The sequence below is a fragment of the Cryptomeria japonica genome, chromosome 11 (assembly GCF_030272615.1).
Source record: "Cryptomeria japonica chromosome 11, Sugi_1.0, whole genome shotgun sequence".
Lineage (NCBI taxonomy): Eukaryota > Viridiplantae > Streptophyta > Pinopsida > Cupressales > Cupressaceae > Cryptomeria > Cryptomeria japonica.
Window position 1 is genome coordinate 406,942,205 of NC_081415.1, and position 18,993 is coordinate 406,961,197.

The 18,993-nt window shown below is 38.7% G+C and overlaps 1 protein-coding gene across 3 annotated transcripts in view; it reads left to right on the forward strand.

Annotated features, from left to right (window-relative positions):
• Positions 1–18,993, forward strand: part of LOC131071573 (uncharacterized) — a 212,085-nt gene that overhangs the window by 144,683 nt on the left and 48,409 nt on the right. For all 3 annotated transcript variants that reach the window (XM_059214091.1, XM_059214089.1, XM_059214090.1), the window contains one exon: positions 1,864–1,925. In XM_059214091.1, coding sequence (XP_059070074.1) covers positions 1,864–1,925 — 62 coding nt within the window. The remainder of the gene's footprint in view (positions 1–1,863; positions 1,926–18,993) is intronic.

Consider the following 18,993-nt stretch of genomic DNA (forward strand, 5'->3'; position numbering starts at 1 on the left):
ATGCCTTTGATATGGCTTGTTTTGAATCTTTTGATCCATAAATGTACATGTAGAGTCTCTTAGTTATTGTATTATCTTAAACTCTTCGATAAGCTCTTTCTGATTGCTTTGGTTGTGGAGAGTTTTCTGTCTTTTTAGACTTCCTTTATGAGATCTAATTTTTTTTTTTGTGGACCACTCACTTCCTGGATACTTGCTTACACCACCTGAAATGAGAGACTTCTGCCAGACTGTTTTGTGCTGTAAAGTCCAATACTTCCATATACTTTTAGAAGCTATAAATTTGGCCATATCCTTAGGTGCCATGATATCCAACGCAAGCACTATGTGAAAATGATGAATACATATTTTTACAAATGTGAGCTCAACTTGCAATGGCATTACTAGTTCAAGGAGGTGGTCTCATACAAAAGTATTGCAGTGCATAATTCTTATGTCTCCATTTAGTATTCTGAAGGCCATCAATAATACTGTTGCATACAAGACATTTATAATAGCTACAAAATTAAAGTCTGCTTGGAATTAAACTTATAAACATAAAGGGAGGTTCACAAGTAATCATTTAACGAATGAATAATCAAGATAGCCTAATAGCGTAAAGTTAGATGAAAGATTAAACAGGCTATCATAGAGGTTGAATGCCTATCCTAAATTGAGAATATATAAATGTCTAAAATGGCTCATCTATTTATTTTGCTTGTAAGTGATCAAGGAGAGAATTTGTTTGCAGATGTTCATTCTCAATAATTACCAGTTTCCAACCATTCTCACTTCTACACATTGTCCACAACAGTAGGCAAAGGATCATTCATATGTATTAGGAGATCACAAACTGGAGTAGAGAATGCTTCATCATGTACATACTATTTGAAAAGTAATAGATGAAACTACATATGGACATGGAAACCATTCCTACATGTGGGGAGATCTAAACTTTTGCATATTAGCTGGTAATAGTGAACACTAGCATGTCTTTGTGAAGGGATACCGCATGTTGGAAATGATGTATTCTCATGGAGGCAATTCTGTTGTTCTAAAGTATATCTGGTTAATGATGCCAGTCAACATGCGAGCATCAACTTTAATGATGCCAGTCAACATGCGAGCATCAACTTTTATACATGGACATAAGCTTGCAAAATCTTTTCAACGCTCTCTTGCTTATGCTAAATTATCATTGTCAATTTAGATCTATTGCATCATATTTTCCAATTGACTTGCATCCATTGTTTTGTTTCACCTGTTTGGCCACTCATTGGATTTGGGTAGAGGTTGCATTGTTCAATGTCAACTTGAATAGAAATAATTTTTCATTTGTTTGAGTTTTATTTTAGTTCTAGGTTCTTATCTTTTGAGTGTTCAATTTCAAGAATGATACGTGAAACCTTACACAGAGATACAGGTAACTGTGTGGATAGTTAATATGCCGAATCGTATGATAGTTCAATTTATCTGTTAGTTTATCATTGTTTAAAGACTTGGTAGTAAGTCATTTTCATAATTACTTCCAGCAGATTGTTTTTTCCTTTTCTTGACAGGCTCATCATATTAATCATATAATCACGTAAACTTCTGTTTTAATTTTAATATTTTTTTATTTTTTTTATTTTCAATTTTTAACCATTTCCTACATTACTAAGCTAAACTTGCTTCAATTTCAGTCAAAGTGGTCTGATTGCTCAATATTCATCTGATAGCATAGAGGAAGTTATTTAATCAATTGTCATCCTAATTGGTAATTTAGGTAGGCTTTGTGTCATGAAAAGGAATTTAATTATACAATAATTATGATCCTTTTCTTCTCTTTATACCCTTCTCGACTCATCTTTAAGTTTGATTTTGATTTTTGAATTTATATTCTACAGGGATCTGTATATACTCCTTCAAAAGTTCCTGAAAAGCCTCTTGAATTGTGGGCTTATGAGGTTGGATATTTGTCTTATTCTATTTTTGAATCATTTTTAGTATTTTAATTGCAATTCATTAATTTTATCAATTGGAGAGCTTTGTTATCACATGTTTTCTCAAAACGAAGATGTTTATCTGTGCAAATTTTTTAGAATATTAAAGCTTCGACATTTATGTAATCTGGTTTAGTGAAGTCATAGCTAACACTTCTGTTCATTTAGCTCGTGATTTTCTTTAGCTGACTATACTTCAATTCAAAAAACAAATATTTTATGATGGTTTTTTTATGAGATGATGAGTAGAAATTTCTTAGAAAGTACTCTTGTTTGTTCTGGTATATCTCAAAATAACTTCACTTAGTGCGAGCTCCATTAATGAATCTACAAGGTGATGGAAGACATTGCCTTGAAAGTGTTGTAGAAAACATTTTGTAGGGAGGTCAAGAAGGTGACATCATTTAGATTTTAGATTTTCATTTTTTTGTTGGATTTAAACCATGTGTTTTGAACTCATCGCGTTCTCTATGAGTAGTTATTTCATTAGTGCATTTTCCTCATTTATATTGGTAATGATTACAAGGCAAAGGGATCCACTTAGCATACAAACTCCTTTGAACATTTTGCATTCATTTGTCCTCTCCCCTACTAATAAATGCTTAAAGCTGCTTCTGCGTTAAGTGGGTTCTGTTGGGAGGTATTCACACATCGCCCCATCGCAAATGGGGACCCTTGCTTTTTCTTGCTTTCTAGGTAGTGTTTGATGTCCTTAGCTATTAGCCTTTGCATTTGAAGAGGTATAGAAGGTCAGGAGGCCAGGAGTTAGGTGAATAGTCTTGCAGGAGTGTGAAGTGAGTAAGTTTGTGAAGTCTAGATGTCATGAGAGTCAATCATGAATGAAGAAAGATTGCTAGTTAGAGGGTCACTTCAAGTACTCTTCTTGAGGAGTGAACTTCAATTCATGTGCATCCCTTGTAGAGCGAACCTCTTATACCCCTCCTATAGAGCGGAAATTCATCATGATGAGCATTGCACGATGCATCAAAGTTGAGAGAGTGAGCGAAAGAGAGCAAAGATGAGTCAGAGACTTCACTTCAGGAGCATGACCTCAAGAGCATACTTCATGACTTCACCTTTTGGAGCGAACTTCATGACTTTGCATTTTGGAGTGAATTTCATACTTCATGAGTTGCAAGTTTGGAGCAAACTTCATGACTTTGCATTTTGGAGTGAATTTCATACTTCATGAGTTGCAAGTTTGGAGCGAATTTCATGACTTTGCATTTTGGAGCAAACTTCATGACTTCACCTTTTGGAGCGAACTTCATCAATGAGCACAGATGAGCGAGCCTACATGAGCGAAGTTGAAAGGGAAACGAAGGATGATTGATAACACTTGCCTTGAATGGATTCAATTTGAAATGAACTTCATGAGTTGCACTTTTGAAGCGAACTTCATGAGTTGACAAATTGGAGCGAATTTCCTACTTCATGAGTTCAACATTTGGAGCGAATTTCCTACTTCATGAGTTCAACATTTGGAGCGAATTTCTTACTTCACCAGTTCATCATTTGAAGCGAATTTCCTACTTCATGAGTTCAACTTTTGGAGCGAACTTCATGAATGAGAAAATTGGAGCGAATTTCACCTTCAAAGCTTCATGAGCGAAATGGAAGATAAAGAAAAGAAGGAAATTTGGGACCACTTCATGTTCAAGCATTCGTAAGTGAACTTCATGACTTAGCCTTTTGGAGCAAACTTTACAAAATGAACTTCATGAATCAATGAAATGGAGCAAACTTTATACAAAATGCACTTCATGAGTTAGGGAAATGAAACGAAATTCATGATCAAAGATAGAAGAGCGAATTCAAGTGTATTGAGAAGCATGAGTGTACTTTATGAGTTTCAAAATCCGAGCGACTTCATGAGTTAGAGATCAAGAGAAACTTCACGAGTTGATGATTAGGAGCGAACTTCACGAGTCAAAGATTTGGAGCGAATCTTATCTTCAGGCCTTCATGAACGAAATGGAACTAGAGGAATGAAGGAAATTTGAGAGCACTTCATGTTCAAACACTCAAGATAAGCGACTTCACGAGTTCAACATTTGGACCGAATTTCCTACTTCATGAGCTCAACATTTGGAGCGAATTTTAAATTGGGGCGAATTTCATGAATAAGCCCACATGAGCGAATTTCAACTTCATAACTCATGGTATATGAGCGAGTTTTACATTTTGAGGACGAATGAACTTCACAAAGTGATGTATAAGAGCGAACTTCATAATTTGAGTAAGGTGAGCGACTTCAAAAATCAATGAACATAGTGACTTCAAGAAATGAGATACATCAATGAAGTTCAAGAATCCAAGGGTATGAGCGAAGTTCAAGAAAATGGAGGAGAGCAAGTTCAAAAGACAAGGGCAACTTAATGAACATCAAGGGTGGAGTAAACTTCAAGAGCTCCTCTCCATGAGCGAAAAACAATTTCAAGGGTTGCTTCATGAGGGCAAATTCTCTTTATATGCTCTTATTAAACATATATATATCAAGTGTATTTGATACTTGCTTGTTTGTTTTGCAGGAGATGAAGCAACATACAAGGAGGACCTCTTCAAGAAGCTTCATCGACAAACACAAGAACATCAAGGAGGGGAAGATCTCAAAGTGTTTAAAGGCTCTCACCACATCATGGAAGCATGAGGATATCTGTAAAGAAAGATCATTCAACTACCTCGAGGCCATGGTACATAAAGGAAAGATAACCTACATGATGGAGGAATGTTTTACAATCTTGAATTCCCTTTGGCAATCCAAGAATCAAAGTCAGTACAATGAAGGGCTACATTCAACCAGTTGCATAATTCATCAAGTATGTCGAAAACGAAGGAGGATCAACCAAAGTCATCACAAGACCTACATCGAGCATGATTAAAGAAGCAAATAGTTTTAGAAGAGTTAATCAAAGTTTGCTTCTCATCATCGTCATCACTTTAAGCAAACTGGATAATGTTGAGTATCAAGGGATATCTCTCAACATTCCTTCATGATGATGAATCAAATCAAGTCTACAAGTGCAAGTTGAAGGCTTTCCAGATGGCGTCCCGATCACTATTCCTCCAGTCAGAAAGGTCCACATCAACATGTCTAGATGCAATACACCTAGTTCATACATGGATGCACAAACTCTGATGTACCTACCCCTGATATCTGTTAGTCCACAGTCACTGGATGTAATTTTTTCATTGGCTAAGAAGAGTTTGTTGTAACAAACCCTAATTAGGGTTTCATTGTAAAATCTTGGCCATTGATGGAAATTCAATCCTGGTTGTTCATTGTAAATGAACTCTCAATATAAAGCTCAATCTCCTCATTTTGAAAAGGTTAATAGCAATAGTGAATAATTAGCAAATAGATAGTCTTAGAGGGATAGAATAGAAGTAGATTAGGAGAAGGAAGAATTGTTGATATGACTTGTAAATGAAATAATTTTTTCATTGAAGTTGTGGTGAAATTTGTTATTTCAATAAGCCTCATGGTTCTACTTCCCTATTTATTTTCATGTTAATTAGATTGAATGCAAGGATTTGTTGAATATATTCATGTAGAATCCGCCTAATCCATACCACTAGCATTTTGCTGCTCGTAACTGTGCCCTTGTGTGGTCAACTGGAATGATATGAGCTTAACTTCGAATCGTTCTACACTCATTGCTTATGCATTAACTTGAATGGTGATCAATGTTTGATGGTATTGATTCAAACATCTTTGAAACATCCTTAGAAGATTGCATTGAGCTTGTGTCAAATTGTTCAAGCTGATGGTGAGACCTCGTTCAGTAGGATTCCATCTAATCATTCACCCATTTTCTTGCATTCTTAGGATTAGAATAGACTCTCTCAACCCCTCATCTTTTGCCATTTTTTTAAAACTCTAGTTAGTCTAGGATCAAAAGCATCACCATATTATAACATTAGATATTCTAAGTTCCAGTGAATCAAGCATTCAGGAATTCAAATGTAAGTCCCCTTGTGATTCCAGCATAATCACATCAACCAACAGAGCTTATCCACATATAGCGATCCTACATTCATGAACCTTGGAGTCTTCTCAAGTGATCCTTAAGCTAATCTTCAGCATTTGAGAAATTTTGTTCAAGAGAGGATAAGATACTCTTGGGTATTTTATTATGTGTTTGCATGTGCATAAAATACACATCAACAGGTTTCCTTCCTTAGAAAGCGAAAATCTCATTAGTATAATGTTACTCATGGATTTAATCTTGAGATGACTTAAAAACACATGGGTCACATCTAATGCTTATTATAAATTCCTACAAAACCCTTCACCCACTTATCATTAGGATATCTATGACATTAAAAAAACATTCGACATCATAGTTGTACCTACTCTCCCAATTTGACAGTATTTAAATGGGGATTATGTCATCAAGTCAAACAAAATCAAACTCTTATTTTCTCTGTCCTAGCTGATCTTTTGTAATATTATTTACATATTTGCATGTGAAATAACATCTATTGGATATATTGGATTTAGTGATTGTTTGAGTTTCTAGGAAGGGGGGATGTGTGGACATGGGGATGGGTTTCTAGGGATGGAAAATAATTTTTTTTTGGGGGGGGAGTAACGGGGGATGGCTAAAATCATAGTTGAAAAAATCAGACTCGGCAATGACTCAGGGGGTCCAAAATTTTTAAAAACTTGGGAAAAAATCGGCAATAACTCGACAAATTTATTGAACATTTTAAAATACATAAATTCTGAAAATTTTTCTTCAAAACATACATATTACTAAATTCGTTGAGCATATCACTAATTTCCATCATATATAAATCAAAATTTATGATTTGAAATTCTTGTTGATATTGAAATTGGAAGTTTATATGTACTGAAACTTTGAACTCATCTTTTGATCTATAAGTGTATTGAACTTTATCTTTGATCTATACATGAAGGAAAATAATGATATTGTTTATAGTATAAATGAGTAATATGCATTCTTTCAAAGCATATTTAAAAAAATTAATATATTTTTTAATGTACGATGAATTTGCTAAGTTATTGTCAAATCACAGGTTATTAAAATTTCTTGGTCAATCGAGTAATTGCTGAATCCAAGTTTTTAATCTATGAGTGTAACATAGGTTTTTTAATTTACATTTTATAATATACAATATAAATTAAAATGCACAATTAATATTGATTATTAAATAATATAGTATAAATTCATAATAATAATAAGTTAAAATAGTGGGCCCATTAATGGGTTGGTTAGGGTTGATCCATTGAAGAATGCCAAGGAATTGGTGAAATGGTGGAGTCCGGATGCAAGATGGATAAAAGTTAACTTCGATGGTGCCTCAAAAGGTAACCTAGAGGGCCTTCGGGTGCATGTTGCATTGTGAGAGATGAATTTGGTAATGTTTTAGCACTGAGAGTGAAGAAACTGCCAATAGCAACAAAGAATGGAGTAGAAGTACAAGCAACACTCCTCGCAATTAACTTTGCAAGTAGACTTACACTATCAAGATTGCATTTAGAAGGTGATTCTTAGATTATAGTGCATGCAATTTCGAAGGGAGAAGTTCAAAATTAAAAGATAAATAAGTTCATTATAAGGATTAATCAAAGGCTAAATTCCTTTCAAAATTTTAAGGTCTCTCATATATGAAGAGAATGTTGGCATTGTGTTGTCATTGATGTCAACCGGTATATAAGGGATACTGGCATAAGAGATGTATGTGCTGCACTGTCATGGATGCATTAAGGATGAGATATCTTTGATATCACCTTATGTTGCAATGCACCGGTAAGGTAAGGGAGAGAATGTCATTCAGTAGAATGACCTTTCGATTCATCGGTATACAAGTCAGTGTTTGACTTGTGTGGAAGAGATGGGTAGGTTACCGGTACAGTTTGTCATCGGTAAAGAGAATATGTCAACTGGTGAGTGATGCGTTGACATGGAGAAGACAAATCAACCTAGTGAGTGGTTGTCAACCAGCAAGCTTATGACAAGTGTACAAGAAGGATGTATAGGTTACCGGTATGTTGTGTGGATGTAGAACAACATGACTCCCACCGGATAAAGATGCAGTCACTTTGTGAAGAGATGACTGATAGTAAATATGCCCACACTGGATCACATGTGCCTGTTTGAAGATATGCTGCACAATCAGGGAGGCCACATGAGTGCATTGCAGGATGCAGATGACAAGGACTCGCTCCAACTGGTAAGTGGAGCTTATCTCCTATTATGCAAAGTATGCATCTTAGTTCTGTGAGATAAGACAAAAGTAGAAGGCAGGTGAATGAACACACACCGGATCTACCGGTGAATCAAAGGGATGCCTCAAGTGCATGAAATCAAGGATATGCACTAGATCGACATAGAAGGCATGATAAGCCACTGGGACAGAAAAAGAAGAGTAAAGAAGTGATGTGTTTGTCACCTTGACAAACCGGCTGAGATAATGTTCGGTTTGATGATGAATAGGGCAAAGTGGAGCAGCTGCAGAGAGAGAGTGCAACCGGTATGCAGATGCCTTAGATGGAATCAGTTGAAGGTTGATGACATGGTGTCATCAAGATGGCTACTGGTGAGCATGAGAACCGGTAAGGAAGCAAAGAGGCTAAGTGATGTGCTCCTACCTGATGAAGGATGAGCATGCTATGGATAGGCATATCTGGCAATGGGTTAAGGTGTTCCACCGACAGATCAACAATGTGCAGTCATGATGGTTAACCGGTAAAGTGTGAGATACCGACAGGTTTAGTGAACCGGCAAAAAAGGACCGGTTGTGTGTTGATTGTCGGTGATCGTGTCTGAACCGACACAAAGGTCCAAGATAAGGTGGATGTCGACAAAGGTGCCACGTGGAGTCAAGGTGGCGGACATGCATGCAACAGTAGATGGAGTGTGCACCGATGAGGTTGTTACAGAGTTGGTCGACATTAATTGTAGACCCCGTAAATCATGGGATGTGTTGCAGAGGCATTGCAAAGGTGTGCGACTCGAGGAAGGTCGAACAAAGGAGATCAATGGGATGCATTGATCGATGCAGTGTCCAGGTGCAGAATGAGGTTGGTGATGCAATCTGCAAAACCATTTATGGTGATTGATCTTGTGTCTCGCCGACTGACTATCCGTGTTTGCTAAGTTGAGCAAACGTGTATTGGAAGCCACATTAATGGCGGTGATGTGCAGGTAGTTGTCTTGGAGATCAGATCGAATAAGATTTGATTAGATTCGATGTGCCTCATGTTCAGTGGTAAAAACCCTAAAGGCGCCAAGTTCAAACTCACCTCTTGGGCGGGAAAATCTGGCTATATGTATGCGAGCCAAAGATATTATTTGTGCTGTTGAAGGGGAGAGTGTTGCTGTTGCATGTGAGAGCAAATCAGTCAAGTACTCAACGAGTATCAGAAAAAGTGACTGAGTGTGTGTGAGTGAGAAACTAGTTGAAGAGTTCAACCGACAACAATGAGGCAGCCAGAAGTCGGCCATTGAGTCTGACTGAGGAGGAAACCAGTGGTGACCAAATTGGCAGTGAAGAGTGCATAATAGGCAAGTAAAGAACCGGCAAAAGATAGTACCGGTGGAGAGCAGCAGAGAAGTTGAGAGGTGAGACAACCAGCAGTGAGAGAACTGGCAGAGAGAGAACCGATAGAGAAGGAGAAGAGGTTGAACCGATAAGGTTGCAGCAGGAAATAAGGTTGCAGTAGTGAAAGGGTGAGGTAGAGAACTGCCAGTGAACTGGATAGAAGATTCAGTAGAGAGATTTGAAGAAGAGTTACAAAATCCATTTGTAACAAGGCTATTAACATGTAAATGATTATGTTTTGCATTCACTGAGTTGGAGCTCGATGCAGGGGTTGTAGCTCCTTGGGTTGGTGCCCTAAAATCAGGGGTTGGTGCTCCTTGGGTTGGTGCCCTAAACATTGTAATCAGAGATTCATTGTGAGGCTGGATTGGAGTAGTAGACTCCAGCAGCATTTCTCACCGAGGTTTTTCCCATCTTGGGTTTTCCTCGTATATGTTGGTGTTATGTGATGTCCCTTTATGTGTGAATGCATTTGTGATTAGTCTCCCCACTAACCGGTAAGTCTACATTGAGTTAGATCTGATAACCGGTATACACACATAGGATAGTTAAAGTGAAAAGATTGAGAACCACTGATTCACCCCCCTCTTAGTGGTGCATTGTGTCTAACAGAGAAGGCAATAGACAGGCAAATTTACTTTCAAACTAGGGTTGTTCCTTTAATGACGATCAGTGGGAGGATTGGTGGGAGGACCTGTGTGACACCCGGGTGGTAGAAAACGTAGAATAAGGTGGTGGACGAGGATAGTTGAGTGGGTGTACCCGTGTGGCATCCAAGTGGAAGAAGCTGTTGAAGTGTGTAGTTGTGCATATTTGACATAATTTCAAATTGCAAGGGACGACCTTGACCTCAGGGCCATCGTATCATCACCCTTGTCATTTATATTTGCCAAAGGTAGACCTTTGATGCCTCTTGAAAGATAGAGGAGATTTCCGCACTAAAAGAGGATGTTCTCACGTGTGAGTAGTTATATGGAGGTAGAAGCTAATGATGTGGGCCATGATAGGGCGGGTTAAGACTTCTTCGGCAAGCATTTACACCTGCATACACATATTACTAGTGCATGCGACGCTTGTGGTCTTGAGTGGTTTCAATGGAGCCAAACTTTTCGTTTGTTTGCATCCAAACAACAGTTAGCCTTCATGGGTGCCATATCAAAAGAACAGAAGCGCAATGTGTTTAAAATAGAAGATTTGCGCTTCCTATAGATGGTGGACTTTCTCCTTTGCAAGGAGTACATGGAGTCAGAGTTCAAGTATCGAAACAATGTTGATTTGGCATCAATGTTCTTTGCTTGGGGGTTGGAGCTGGGCATGAAGGAATGTGTGAAAGAAGAATGGAAGAATAGGATAGACTAGAGATGCAAAAATCGGCGAGCCATTAGAAAACTCGCGAGTAATCGCGAGCCCTAATGGTGCGCGAGTTACTCGCGGAAAAACTTGGCACGATTTTTTCATATAATCGCTGCAATTTTTTTGGCGAATACTCGCTGTTAATTGCCAAAACCTGCCTGAAAACGTGGCACAAAACGTGAGAAAAATGCGACTTAAGTTGTAGGCAAAAAAAAAACCCAAGTCTTTATTCCATTTTGCTCGACTCCGGAAGGCAAAAAACGCCACGCGATTTCTAGTAGGGTTTGCATTTGCACGCGCGACTAGGTTTTTATTCATGATTTTTCTTAGATATTTTTGCATTTGCAGCAAGATTCGAAGTTGTATTTGTTTTTAATTTTTGTATGATTTGTATTTTGTAAAAAACTATTGTGATTTTGTATTTTTCTTTTCATTTTTCTATTACAGTATTACACTATTACTATTAATTTTAATTGATTGTATTTTATTTTGAATTCACAGTCATTTTAATCGACTATGTATTCACAATCAATTAAAAATTTAAAATGACTATGTTTTAAAATTTAAATGACTGTGAATACACAGTCAATTAAAATGACTGTGTAATACAGTCATTTCAAATGACCGTGTAATACGCAGGACTGATGATTGTGTAATACACAGTCATTTAACAATTGACTGTGTAATACACACAGGGCTGATGACTGTGTAATACACAGTCATTTCAAATGACTGTGTATTAATGTACATTGTAATTAATGACTGTGTATTACATAGTCAATTGTGAAATGATTGTGTAATACATAGTCATTTGAAATGACTGTCAACTGTGTAATGTCAATGTGTATTTCATTTTAATTTAAATTTGAAGTTAAAAACTTAAAAAAATACACAACCAATTAAAATTTTTAATTTTAGATAGTCATCTATTAATAGATGAGTGTAAATAAAATACAGTTATACAGTCATTGTAATTTTTGGATGTTCGTGATTTTTTTTGTCAACAATGTTATTGATCTCTAAATGTTGTCTCTCTTTTGTTAGGTTCTTTTCCACATCTTTTTGAAAGAAAATGGATTCAGCTTCTACAGTTAAAGTTGGTGGCAAAAAGAGAGACCCTTGTTGGAAACATGGGAGACTAGGTCCAAAACGAGGAGATGTTTTTTGCAACCATTGCAAAAAAATTGTAAAAGGTGGCATTAATAGGTTCAAATATCACCTTGCAAAAATTCAATGCCGAGATACCACAAGCTGTACAGAATGTATTGAAGAGGCTACGAGAAATGCAATAGCAACGCTTGAAGCATATGATCAAAGGAAGGCAACAAAAAAGAGAACAGTAGAGGCAATGGCAGCCCCAAGGGCAGATTTGAGTTTCATAGGGTCACATACAGATGTGGGGACATCTAGTTCTTCCCTTGGGCCACGGATACGAGCAAAGGGAACTTTGGACAGCAATATGGAAAACTTCTTTATTCCACGTAACACTCCTGGTGCACAACCTGGATTGCTTGGCATTGCATGGAATAAAGAGGCTCACTAACAAGCCAAGGTGGTGTGTGCTAGATTTTTTTATCTACAACGATATTCCGTTCAATGCTATTTCTAGTCCATCTTGGGACCAATTGGTCACTGCGTTGACTGTGGTAGGTAAGGGGTTCAAGTCCCCAAGCCGTTACGAGGTAAGTGGACCGTTATTGCAGGATGAGGTCCAAAACACTCATGCATTAGTGGAAGAGGAAAGGACTATTTGGGAAAAGAATGGCTGCACCATTCTTTCTGATGGATGGACGGATGGTAGGAATAGGACACTCATGAACTTTCTAGTTGCTTCAGGGGGACAGTTAGTATTTTTAAAATCAATTGATGCCTCCAATGAAGTGAAGAATGCGGAGACCTTGTGCAACATGTTGGATGAGGTGGTGATGGATGTGGGAGTGCAGAATGTCATCCAGGTTGTGACTGATAATGTAGCTGCATATGTGGCAGCCGACAAACTTCTAATGGCTAGACATCCGACATTATTTTGGAGCCCTTGTGCTGCCCATTGTCTTGACTTGCTCCTTGAGGACATGGGGAAACTAAGTTGGGTAAAGAAAGTGGTTGAAGATGGAAGGAATATCACCAAATACATCTACAATCACACATGGGTCCTGAATCTTATGAGAGAGCACACTGAAGGTAAGGATCTTGTGCGATCGGGGGTCACATGCTTTGCTACCAATTTCCTCACCTTGCAGAGCATACTTGCTACATTGCCCAACCTGAAGCGGATGTTTGTGAGTGAAAGATGGTTGGGGAGTCCTTATGCTACAAAGCTTGAAGCAGAGAAGGTTGTCATTTCCATTTTTGATACTAATTTTGCCAAGATAGTGGAGGAGATCATCAATGTAAGTTTTGAAACTTTAATTGATGATTTATTATTTAATTTTCTAATATATCAATCTGCTTATTTTGTTAGATTTTTTATATCTAGGTGTCGGAACCGTTGGTGAGGGTGCTACGAATGGTAGATGGGGATCATAACTCCATGGGGTATCTATACGAGGCCATGGGTAAGGCCAAAGAGGCGATTCAACACTTGTATGGGTCAAACAAGACCAAGTATGAACCCATATGGCACATAATTGATTGGAGGTGGAACCATCAACTCCACCAACATATTCATGCAACTCCACCAACATATTCATGCTGCTGCCTACTTCTTGAATCCCAAGTTTTTTTACTCTCCGAGTTTCAGAGCAGATGCAGAGGTTAGAATTGGCCTTGACACATGCATTCGGAGATTAGTTGATGATGAGGTCCTTCGAGACCTGATACTTGATGAGTCGCAGAGCTATAAGGTGGTCTTAGGGGAATTGTTTTCTTCACCTAATTGCAAACCCAGGAGAGCCACCTTATGACCAGGTAAAAAAAACATATGTTTAATTTTTACCATTTATTTCTCTCTTTAAGATTATTGAAATCTTTACAAGTTATAAATGACATTTTGTATCCTTGTAGATTTGTGGTGGGAAGATTATGGTGCCACAATGCCTAATCTTCAAAAGTTTGCCATCCGCATATTATCACAGCCTTGTAGTGCTTCTAGTTGTGAGCGCAACTGGAGTTTTTTTGAGAACATCCACACAAAAAAGCGCAATAGGTTGACTCAACAACGCTTGAATGATCTTGTCTATGTGCGGTACAACATTCGATTACATGAGAAGAAGGTGCTAGGGCAAGATTCACATGAAGCACTTGACTTGGATGACATTGATCCATATGCAGCAGAATGGGTTGCTTCTCCTGATGATGTTGATAATGATTTGGATCCATTCCTTACTAATGAGAAGCTGAGTGAGTTGGAGAGGGCAGGAGAGGAATGGGATGCGGAAGTGGCAGCACGTGAGGAGGAGGAGGAGGAGCAGGAGGTTGATAATGCAGCAGAGGCACCTGTTAGTGTTGAGGATGTTGCCACTACTTCAGCACCATCCACCCAACGGCCACAATCTGTTTTGAGCTTTAGTCGTAGACGCAATTTATGATTTCTTATTTTCATTGATACCAAACTTTGAACTTGATATGTAATCAGAATTTCAGAGGTTCTTGTTTTGTGGTCTATGACCCTATGAGTCTATGTCACTATGATACGTTGATATGTATTGAACTCTTATTCATATGTTGCACTTGGTTTTTGGTTTATGCTATGATACTTGCATTTGTTGCTATGTATTACCAAAAAACTTTGATTTATATATCATGGAAATCATGTATGTTGTACAAATTTTGTGTAAATGTGTGTTTTTGAATTATATATAAAAAAAAATGTATTTTCAAATGTTCGTAAAGTTGCTGAGTTTTGGCGAGTCCCGAGTTTTAAATTTTTTTTGGCATTGCCGAGTTATTGCAAAATCCAAGTTTTTCAAGCTTGGGATAGACGTTTTCATGGCCATGGTTGGACCAGGAGAAGGTTTTATGACCAAGAGTGGTGAGTGGGTGCATTCTGTCGAGTTTATTCCACCACTTCAGCTGTTTCTTTTGTGGGGTGCAAATATGGACAGGGAAGTAAGGCAAGCGGAGGTGCAGAGGGGATGGGAGCACATTAAGGATTACTTGAGATGCCAAGAGAAAGAGCTACAAACTAAGGGCCCAGAGGGCACCAAGAAAGTTAGAAAGCAGATTGTTTTTAAGGAGGATTACTGGTTCACACGTGGGAAGGCAAAAGGACAAGCTCAAGGCTAGTAACTTCTTTGTTTTGTGTTTGAATCGTAGTAGGTTAGACTATTTTACGGTGGGTATTTAAAAAAAATAAAAATTGTCTATGTATGGGTTGGACAATGTTTCATGGCAATGTGGTAGAGATACACGAATAGTTTGATAATAAGTAGAAATTTGTGTTGAACTTCTAGATGATGGTTTTAGCTACTGATGGGAGACTCGTTCTATGCCTTTTAGCTACTGATGGTTTAGCTGCTGATCTGTGGGTTGAGCCATTGATGTGAAGCTCTTTTTTGTAATATTTCTTATAATTATAAATATAAATATAAAAAATATTTACCGATCAAAAATAATATAAAAAATAAAATAGTGATACACAGTTAATAATAATACATAATTAGTTTAGTTTTATAAATACATAGTTAGTAGTTGTGTATTTATAAAATTATAAAACTTATAGGTTATATATTTATAAAAACCATATAGTTAAATTAATAAATAGTTTTAAAGTTGAAATAGTTCTGAAATTTAAAAACAATATTCAAAATTGCATGGTTAAATACTTTTGAAATTGTTCTAAAGCTTAAAAACAATGTTGAAAACAAGTCTTACTAGCTATGATCGTGTAGTTAAGGGAAGATGAGCATGCAAAGTTGGGGGGTGGAGAAGCAGTGGTGCGTTAATTTTTTCATGGTTTTTTTATTTATTTTGTCGATGTGTTGCTTTTTTTGGATTTTTCTAGTTTGTTGATGCATTGTTTTTTTGTAGGTCTTACATTCTGAAAAATAAGGAAGTTTGATGCTTTCAGGGATGAAATAAGTTGCCTAGGGTTTTTTGAAGTTAAAATGTTAAAAAAAATCACAAAAAATACTACCCAGCTTTGGAATCCACCTCAAAATGCCATATAAGTGGCAGAATTGCTTGGATCCAGCCAACAAAGAGGAGAAACTTTTTCATCTGCTAATACATGAACCTTGGTTGCTTCCACAAGCATTCTGGTAGTACTCAATTCTGGGACGTACGATACCCATAATCAATAGGGAGATAGGTTGATTCTACAACTTAGGCATTATGCTGCATGAAAATAGAATGTTTGGTAGTCATCTCCAATAAGATGATAAGTAGTTTAGTGCCCATTTGTTGGATGAGACTCAGTGATAATGGCTGAATGAATTGTTCAATGCTACAATCCCTATATTTATTCTTATCATATTGGAAACATCCAATTCCATACTCAAATTCCCATTTGTCAGAAAACCACAATCTGTAGGTTAAGAGCCTATAAACACATGGCATTTTTTTGTTTCCTTCTTGAGAATAATTTATGATTTATTTATTTTTCCTTCCAAAACCACAAAGCCTATGAACTGATATCTGAGTTTACCACATAGTCATAGAAAGTATTTGTCATAATTCAGAATTCTTATATAGTAGTTCAAGGAGCAAACAAAACTAGACTTGAAGCATGAACCATAAAGCAACTCGTTCTAGTTTTTTTCTTTGATGGATGTAGAACATATATTCACCTCGTCTGAATCATTGTTCAGTTCCTAGACAATGTTGGCGGCAATATTGTACATGAAAATAAAACTAGTTAATTAAGTTGTAATTGTCTTGGTTAGTTGGCAACCGCGGGGTGGCAGTTGCGGTGCGACGGTTGGCGCTCGCACCCCCTCGGTATCTTTATATACTTTCGAATGTAACTTGTGACAACGACTATGAATGGAATAACATCTCTTATATCACATTTGATATCTATGGCATTATTATTCTGCATTACGTGTTTTATCTGTGTACTTTAAGTTATTCACCCGAGAGGGTAAACATTTGGCGCTGTTGCCTAGACGTACTCAGGAACGAAAGACGCGGATGGCGCACAGACATGATGGGCCTACCCATTGGTGAGATAAACCTAGAGGCGGACGACGTGCAAACCGAGCTCTACAACGGAGAAGACACTGCGACGAGGGAATTTTCAATTCTGCTCCAGGTAGCCATCGAGACATACGTTCGATGAGAGGCCACGGAGGTGGAAATCCCACCAAGTGTCGTGTGGACAGCGCTGGAGGTTAGCCCGATAGTAAATCGGTTGATAAACCATCTTCCTCGGTTGCTTGCATAGGCATCGCTGGCACAACAAGCTCGCTTGGAGGAGATTGCCCAGGAAGAGCGACGCCAACAGATCCTTCAACAGTACGAAGATAGCAGCCGACGGGAAGCAGAACGGGATGGCGCTAGGCCAGGAAGGAATTGAACCTTGAACCTTCTATATTCAAATAAAAGTGTCATTGACACGAGTTGTATCTGACGAAGTGAATTAATAAAGACGTGTTTTGGTTTATGTATTGTGAATTATGGAAATGTACGGCAATTAATGCCCAACCTATTGAATAAAGATAGAAATAAAAAAGCAGAAACAAATGAGTGGGAGGCCGCACAGAGGGCCTTGATTCTGGAGCAGCAAGTAGAAAGTAGACGGAGGCTGAGGCAACTTGCCGAAGGACGACCTGCCGAAGGGTGGCCCGAGGGGAACCAAGGAGGTGTCACGGAGGGTGCAGAAGCCGACGGAAATTTCTACGCGTCGCCAGAACACCGTAGGGCGCGGAGCCACAGAGTTTCTGGAGGAAACAAGGTTACGGCGGAATATAGTCGAAGAGACTCGGGATCAGTTTAGAAACTTATCCCTTACGCCACGAAGTGAGGATCACGAGAGGGAGCCAGGAGTGGGTGTGGGCGACAACGGAGGGGAGGACAACCGTACGGTTGCAAGTGCCACACACAGCAAGCAAAGCACCGTACCTTCAGTCACCCACGCAGGACACACTACCGGCACCGGAGGGAGTGGTGCACAGACACAGCCACAACCACCTCCAGGAAGACGACCCCCATCGATGGTGGGCAAATAGAAGTTGCCTAAATTCAATGGAGATGGCAACGATGACCCCGTACGGCACTGTCGTACATGTGAGACAATTTGGTCAGCGAACGGGGTAGTTGACAAAGCGGATTGGGTGGTGCAGTTCCCTGCCACCCTGAGAGGAGTAGCCATTGATTGGTACTCTGATGTGGATAAAACAAAGGTGGGAACATGGGATGACCTACAGAAAGCTTTTGAGAAGGAGTTTCGACTCCTTCGAGATGATAATGAGATTGTGGCGGAGATATTAAGCACAAAGTAGGGAAAGCACGAAATAGTACGGACATACACCCGACGGTTAAAGGAGTTACTGGGGAAGATGGAGAACCAGTCGGCTGACGGACTAAAGTAGAGGTGGTTCGTGGAAGGGTTGCGGTCATCCCTGCGGAGGAAGATGAAAATTGTACCGCCCACTTCATACGATGACGCATACAACCGCGCGATGGATTTGGAAAGTGAAGACAAAACATCGCGGAAGAAAAAGGACAAGTCCTCTGGAGAAGAGGAGTCCTAGGGAGAAAGCAGCAGCGACGAATCATCAAGCAAGAAGGTGCGAGCTCTTCAAATGGATATGCACCGTATGTTGAAGGAATTTAAGAACATGAAAGGAAGCACGAGCAAAAACGAAGACGTGTGGTGCACTGATTGTAAGGAAGAGGGTCACACAAAGGGCATTTGCCCGAAGAGGGCATTCTGTGAAATTTGCCAGATGTTGGGACACTCCAAGGAATGCCCATACAACATGAAAACCTGAAGTACGCAAATGAGCCAAGTGTTGTTCATGGAGCAGGCCACAACATCCGCACCAGTGGGTACGGCCCAGCAAACCAACACAACGACATCATCTGGAGGTTACCAGGACAAGAGACATGGCGGCGGAAGGAATAACAACAATAACAATAACGGAAGCCGTATCCAGTATGACGCCAAGGGCCAACCAATGATCCAATGTAGGGCCTGTAATCAGTGGGGGCACTTCGCCCGTGATTG